An 8,073-nucleotide genomic window follows, 5' to 3' on the forward strand; every position below is an offset into this window, starting at 1 on the left:
TTCTAGCTTGTAATGCTATTAGCATGGTTAGCTACATTTGTTAACATCTACTCTAACAGGTTTGTCCTTGTGTTAGTTTATCAAACGCATTTCAAATAAAATTCAAATTTGTATTTAATCCCAAGTCAGTCTCGTGTCAAACTAATTAATGGTCCATGACATCATCTAAACTCCATGTTGGTCTTCCATAGACAATTAAAAAAGTTAATGATCTGGAATGGTCTTAATGATCTGATTACTGTCAGGTGCGGTAGGAGGGTGTGGCCTAGTGGTCTGTACTGGAAGTCTTGAACGCTTCTCTGTAAAAAATCTTGGATATTTTTTCAAAGATGGACAATTATTTCTAATAATAATCTTACAGTAGTCTCAGGCCTCCACTTACAAGTTTAAACACTTATATCAATAAAGCAAACGTTTCAAAAATGTATATTTAATGGTGAGCATCAATTTGAAATTTTTGCAGCAGCAGCAGCATAAAACAGATCAAGCTTCACTCTGGTCCAGTTCTTCAACAGGCCACGTGGTGGAGTTAATGAGGTTAGCTTAATGTGTAGAGTTACACCATAAACTCATTAATGAAATGTTCAATTGTTCTGAACTACAAAACAAACACAAACAAATACAAACAGTCACAACACAACACAACTTCTTCATAAATGAACCAGACATGTGCAGAAATATGAACAGCATCATTTCCAAACAATGACGTGGGCTTCATATTAGAAATGAAAATGAACAAAACAAATACAAACTCTGGAGTTAAATGGGAAGTGTCGATGTCTTTGTGTATATGAGGTACTGATACATCATTGGTAAAAAATAATAATAATTGTTTGGTTTTTTTTTTTGCTGACAACTGCCAGAGGGAAAAGCGGGAAAAACACTTAACAGCTTAAGCCATGTAAAAAAAAGTTTCACTCTGCACCAGGTTTCATAGAGAAAATCAGTGAGTGATCAATGAGTTTAGCTTACAGGAAAACAGGAGCTGCTGGTCTACTGCTGCTGTGTAGTAACTATATGTAACTGAGGTAAACCTGAATGAGGCGGTCCAACCACCAAAGAAATAAACAAAAACAAAACTTTTTTAAACTGACCAAGGCAGCAGTAGGTGAACAATTTCACTGCACTATTTAGAAAACAACTGATTTTCTGTATGGACTTTGGTGCTGGTGTGTACCCACTAAAATAACTGGAGAAGAGACGGTAAGGATGTTGGTCAATTGATTTCCATTGTTTTTCCTGCTGTCAGCTATATTACCTCACAGTTGTGGATTATTTTCTAATTGTTGCATAGAGGGCGCTCAAACAAAAACAGTGAAAATTATCTTTAATAGACAGAGAGCCTGACAGTTGTCAAGCAGGAAAAAGCTCCTCAACAGAAATTTGGCCAAAAATATTTACAGTGAAATAAACTGAAACTGAAGAAAATAACGCATATTTAACAAAAAATATATATTTTTTACTTACTTTTTACTTTTAGTTTTCCTGCTGTACAACTTTAAAGTTTATAACAAGTTCTGAGGTCATGGTCGACGCCCTCCTCCACCACACTATGATTGTCTACAACAAATTTCTGTTCATAAACACTGAACTTTTCAAAGCACAATACCAAAATTTAAGACTGTCCATAAATGCAAGATTAAAGATAGGGTAAGATACATGAGGCAAAGACTGTGTTTGAATCAAAATTCCAAAATGATCTAAACTGAATCATGTGTGGGGAAAACGCACACCTCTAATTCATGTCCTTCTTTGGTTGTAGTGTTAAAAAACAGCGAGAGATAGTGTGCCCCCTTCTGGCTGTTCGATCTGCAGAGTCTAAGACCCTGATCAACACCGCAGACTTATTAGCCCTGATAATTAATGCAGATTGGTGGTTAATCCAGTTCATTAAGAACATCTGTTGTTGTAAAATGAAATTAAACAAAGCAACAATCACTCATTTAAGGACAGCTGTGAATCTGATAATTGATAAATCTGCATGATTATTGGTTTAATACTGTCTGATCAGAGTGAGGACTTTAAAGAGCTTCCTGTAGCTCTGCTAACACTAACCTCAAATCAAAACCAGCATCAATGCCCTGTATGTTTCATCAGGAGGAGGAGAGTTCAACTCAGACATCCCCAAGACTAAAAACACAATCGGTTCCAGCTCCACCGCTCAGTGCAGCATGGTCTAAAACTTCATAATGCAATAAGTTAATAACAAGCCTTATTATTATTACTATTATTATCATCCAGGTCACATGATGCACAAATATCATGCAAATGTAAAGCAACAGTACAACCTTCAACTTCTACAACCATTAAAATAATGCATAGGTATTAAAATGGACCAAAACACACTGTAATATGCATGAAACAAGCTGTACAAAAAATGCTGTATTTTTTTTAGTTTTATTAAAAACATTTTAATTTTTTATGTTTAACAGAATAGGGATAAAGTAAAAAAATAAATATCCTATGTACAATCACTTCAGTCACTCCAAAGTTAATGTCACTGCAAGAAAAAACAAAAAGCATCAAAATGTTAAAAATGTTAGTTTAAACATGATGGGACTGTGAAGCGGGCAGATTTTTCAGCAACAACAACACAAAACAAATATTTAAACATTTTTAAGTTTAAGTAGACTCACTTTATTCCACCATCCTGGTACAGGCAAGCCATCATCTCCCTGCGAGTAGAAAAAAACATTTTTTTAATGTGAAATACAAAGAAAGTATGACATAACAGCAAAGACGAGCATCAAAAACCAAAACATACAATTTATAACAAAATTTAAATATTTCAATATCTTACTTTTATACAAGGCAAAAAAAATGCTGTTTTTGAGCTAATACATTTTTTTATAAGATTAAACGGAACCTCTGTATCAAGACCAAGGTGATAAATTAGAAATGGATTAAAGCGAATTATTTTCTTTTACTAATTTACTCCATTTTCCCATTTTTCTCTGTGACAAGGTTTTTGGAACTTACTTAATTTTATGCCAATTTAACAAAAAATAGTTTGACAAATAACACCAGTAACACTAGTAAAGAATTAACTACAAGACAAAGCATTTCCCACTCTGGTCCAGTCCACTGATGATTAAAAAGATAATACAATAGAATAGTATTTGTTTAGTTGTTGTACAGCAGGGGTGTTCCCACAGAGCCTCCATGCACTACAACCTACAAAAAACCACTACAAGAAAAGACAAAAAGATTACCACGAAAATATAAACTGTAAACAATGCTAGAAAGTGGCTGTGAAACATTTTGGCAAGCGGTAATCTTTTCAGTTTCAGGTTTTTTTTTCTTTCTTTTTTTTCAACTTTTAACTGAATACGATTTAAAGACACTAACACAGGCAGAATTAATCAAAATAATTAACATTTAACATAAGCTCTGTTTGTACGCCCCCTGGTGGCCATCCTGAATATGATCCTAGTCTACACTACACAATGGTTCTTAACCTGGGTTCGATCAAACCCCAGTGAGTCAGTCTCAGGGGTTCGGCGGAGGACAAGACACACACCCGACTCATGATTCGTGATGACACGCCCCCAGCTTGGCCATCAATGAAGGGTGCGCATATGAAACTGGTGGGGTTCAGTATCACCAACAAGGTTAAGAACCACTGCTATAGACTGAACTTCAGCCTGACACAGAAACACAGCCACCAGGGGGCAAGTGTGTACAAACCACCTACCACAATTTTCATGTAACTCTAGAAACACTTTTGCTAATCTATGGAACCTGTTGCCTTGAAGATAATCTGGTGCTCCATGCAGTGAGATTACAAAGGAAACCAGAGATTATGGTGAAAAAATGTTTTAGTGTCACTAGTGTCGACAAAGGCACAGCAACAGAAATGAATAAAAACACATGAAGTCTTAACTGGTTGCATTAATCAAAACTTTCTGCTGTGTAAGTGCAATGAGAATGTTAAGACATTAAAATAAAAAATAAACAGCTTTTCCACTTACATGCTTTAGTTACTCTAAATCAGTTTCCCAACCTTTTTTTGGCCACAGCACATATATACACCATCAGGAAAACCCCACGGCACACCACCAAACAAAAATCTCACTAAAACTATATGTAACAAAATATAATAATGTTCTAGTTTGAATTGACTAAAAATGTACTCCTGTTTAGTTGAAGACAACGCTGCTATACTGGCAAAATATAAAACTCAAGTAAATAATAATTGCAATAAAAAAAAACACAAAAGAACCAACTGATAAAGACATCAGAGATCCTTTGGAAGTGAGGTAAGATTGATGATTTTCTCTATGGACTTCTGGTACAGAAGGTGTAGATTATTATTATTATTATTATTATTATTGATTCAGATCCACTAATATATATATGTGTGTGTGTGTTTGTGTGTGTGTGTAGATAGATAATAAAAATACATTTCAACCTCAATATATCAAACAATTAATTGTTATCAGGCTCACTCCAGTTAGAATTGTAGTAGTTATATGACAATATAAATGAAACAGCTTTAATCTGAATGAAAACATGCAACCCTCTCTTCAAAATTGTAATGCTATCATTCAGGTGTGAGGTGTGAGGTGTTAGGGACAGCTAGGTGCATGCTGGGTAAAACTAAAAGGGAAAGAAAGAGCACCATACCACAGGGCAAGGGGCATCCAGCCCGTCCAGGCCTGGCAAGCCTGGTTCACCTTTCTCTCCTTTAAAGCCTCGGAAACCCTGTTTATGAAAACCACCTTTTATAAGAAACAATGTGGCAGCTGGTTCAGTCCTCCTATGGTCATTGCTCCATCCATCCATTGGGGGCAGAAGTTCCTATACCACAAAGGCAGCCAGAGACTGACAGAAACCAGGATCCCTCTGTCCATGAGTGTGGGTTAGGGTTATAAAGATTTCCTTGGTCCAATCACGTAACCCATTACCGAACATTTGATTCTGAATTAACATTTTAACAAACTGGCAATTGCCAAAACATACAGTTTACTAACTAGCTGGCTGTAGCTCAGCAGTTGGTACCATTTTTTTCTACACCCAAAGAGTTGTGGGTTTGATTCCAGGTTTTTGGACAGAAACTTCCTGTCAGTCTCTTTCCTGCGAAGAAAAAAGAATCCTCCAGACAGAGGTGTGGTCCACCGTCTATTTAGATCACATTTTTCTTTCTTGAAATTCCAGTGATCCAAGGCATTGATATTGTTTTTCCCAGACTAACTGGACCACCCTCATTTCTAGGGACTAGTTAGAAACCATTGAGGACCAGAACCAAAAGGAAGCAGAACGAAAAGACCAAAGTTTGACAGAAGATATGGATGTTTCTGTGTTCTACTCTAACATGGTCTCCTTCTTCCTTTTGACTCCAGCCCACATGTGGGACTAATGACATACCAACGGACAGGGGGCATCTAATCCGGGTGCTCCTTGGTCTCCCTTATCCCCTTTGGCCCCCCTGTTGCCTTTCTTGCCCCTCTCTCCCTGCAAACAGCGTATTAAAAAGACAAACTTTAGTCCTCCTGGTTTGAAGCCACACACTTTTGAATTTGTTTTACTTTCACATCAATGCCATTTAGACCATATGGATAATGAAAAATAAGGTTTAATGACTCACTAATGTGTTTGGTTTGCTAAAAAAAGAAACCAAATGTGTTTTTGTTCTAACCACGTAAAATGTAGTATCAAGGTAAGGTAAGTAGGGGGCGTTAGAGTAGGAGGTTAAAGCCAGTGGTTATTGGTGAGCAGGTCTCATCCGTTTACCAGACTAGAAATAGTACTAATGTTGAGGTTGATAAGCTTCTATTTTTTGTTTAATAAACCATCAAATACCAACATGACTTTCCTCTAAATAGCAATACAGTAGTAAAGAGGCAAACAGTATCAACACATTTACAGCACATAATGTTGTTCGAAATGTTTTAATGGGGAGTTAGTTAAAGAAAAACTTCTTTCCATCTTGCAGTCAGTACCTGGTTCAATCAGTTAATGGCACTAGTCTCTTTGGTAACATCATGCTTTAATTACCCTGAATAAGCAAGACAGTAGTGTCATTTTTTTTTTAAGTTTATGAAAATTTGTCTTTTTGTCAGATGTCTCCCTTTGATTTTCTAGAAAAGTTCCTTAAAAAGCTTTACAGCCTTTACTGTTTGTTGGTGCTGCTGAATGATGTTTGTTTTGTTAAGATGTGCATTTCACAATAATAACAGGAAAAGAAAAAGGAAACAACTTGAGGTGAATGAAACACCTGCTCACCAAGGTCACAGGCTGTAAGGGTTGAAATAAATTAAACAGGAAGTAGATGAACCTGCTTCCGGACTGTGTTCTCCCAGGACTGTCTGACATGATGTACACCTCATAATCATAGTTGATACATGTAATAAATGTGCATTTTGGAAGGTTTTTATACACAGTGCTTACTGTGCTGAATATAGACTATTCTATAGGAACTGTAAAGATCACAATCTTCTTCTTTTACTTTCGGCTTTGTCCCTTTTTTCAGGGGTTTCCACAGCGTATCATTGATTTCCATCCTTGCTGTTCTATTTATCTCCTACTCTGACTCCAAGTATCTGCATGTCCTCCCTCACTGTATCCATATATCTCCTCTTTGTCCCCTCTGTGTCCCTACCTGGTAGCTCCATCTCTAACATTCTTCTACCAATGTATCCACTGTCCCTCCTCTGGACATGTCCAAACCATCTCAGTCTGGCTTCTCTAGCTTTTTCTCCTAACCTTCCTGTCTGTGTTGTCCCTCTAATGACCTCATTCCTGATCCTGTCCATTCTTGTCACTCCTAAAGAGAATCTTAGCATCTTTAACTCTGCCACCTCCAGCTCCTCCTCCTGTCTTCTGCCTATTGCTACTGTCTCTAAACCATACATCATGGCTGGTCTCACCACTGTCCTGTAAACCTTTCCCTTCACCTTAGCTGACACTCTTCTGCCACCGATCACTCCTGACACTTTTCTCCAGCTGTTCCATCCTGCCTGTACTCTATTCTTCACCTCTCTTCCACAGTCTCCGCTGCTCTGAACAGTTGATCCTAAGTACCTAAACTCCTGCACCTTCACCACCTCTGCTCCTTGTAGCCTCACTATTTCACTGTTCTGCCTTTCGTTTACACACATGTACTCTGTCTTGCTGCGACTGACCTTCATTCCTCTTCTTTCTAGTGCAAACCTCCACCTCTCTAGGTTCTCTTCTAGCTGCTGCCTACTCTCACTACAGATCACAATGTCATCTGCAAACATCATAGTCCATGGGGACTCCTGTCTGACCTCATCTGTCAATCTGTCCATCACCACAGCAAACAAGAAGGGGCTCAGGGCCGATCCTTGATGTAGTCCCACCTCCACTTTGAAGTCTTCTGTCCTCCCAACAGCGCACCTCACTACTGTTGTACTATTCTCATACATGTCCTGCACCAAACTAACATACTTCTCTGCCACTCCTGACTTCCTCATACAAAACCACAATTCCTCCCTTTGCACTTTGTCATATGCCTTTTCTAAATCTACAAATACACAATGTGAAACTAATATGATCATATTAGCAGGTTGTCAGCCTAGCAAAACATAGAAGGGGACAGATATTATTGTTATGATAGGTACAACATTTAAATAGTGTTGTAGATTTCTCTGTAGATTTCGGTGTGAATCCTAAAGAACATGCTGCTAAGACGCTAGTTAGCCTTGCTTAGCATAGAGATAGTTCATTCTACCTCTGTTATTTTTAAGGTAAGGCAGTTTGTGATTTCCACCTGTGAAAGTGGTTATTACATGTTGTAGCTACAGGCTATGCTAAGAGGCCAGTCAGCTTTGATTAGCCGTTGTTAGCTTGTAACATAGTAGAAAACAGGGGCATAACTATGCTCTATGCTAACCAAAGTAGAGGAAGAAAATGTCATTGACCTAGATATGGAGCTGGAGAAGTGAACTTATTAGCCTAACTTAGCACAGACAGCATCTGAGTTATATTTGGATTCAGGGACTTGTTTATCTATGTTAGCATATTAGTTTAGAAAACAAGTTAAATCTACATTGTGTTAAACTGACACCTTTGCTTTTATATTAATTTATGATAATTAATTAAGAAACAGCA

At 37.5% G+C, this 8,073-nt stretch overlaps 1 protein-coding gene across 23 annotated transcripts in view; it reads right to left on the bottom strand.

Annotated features, from left to right (window-relative positions):
* Positions 1-1,400: 1,400 nt before the first annotated feature.
* Positions 1,401-8,073, bottom strand: part of col13a1 (collagen, type XIII, alpha 1) — a 73,954-nt gene continuing 67,281 nt past the window's right edge. For all 23 annotated transcript variants that reach the window (XM_025060894.1, XM_025060887.1, XM_025060900.1 and 20 more), the window contains 3 exons: positions 5,368-5,454; positions 2,637-2,675; positions 1,401-2,500 (listed from right to left, as the gene is read on the bottom strand). In XM_025060894.1, coding sequence (XP_024916662.1) covers positions 2,498-2,500; positions 2,637-2,675; positions 5,368-5,454 — 129 coding nt within the window. In that variant the 3' untranslated portion in view covers positions 1,401-2,497. The remainder of the gene's footprint in view (positions 2,501-2,636; positions 2,676-5,367; positions 5,455-8,073) is intronic.

The sequence above is a fragment of the Cynoglossus semilaevis genome, chromosome 12 (genome assembly GCF_000523025.1).
Source record: "Cynoglossus semilaevis isolate Cse_v1.0 chromosome 12, Cse_v1.0, whole genome shotgun sequence".
Classification (NCBI taxonomy): Eukaryota; Metazoa; Chordata; class Actinopteri; order Pleuronectiformes; family Cynoglossidae; genus Cynoglossus; species Cynoglossus semilaevis.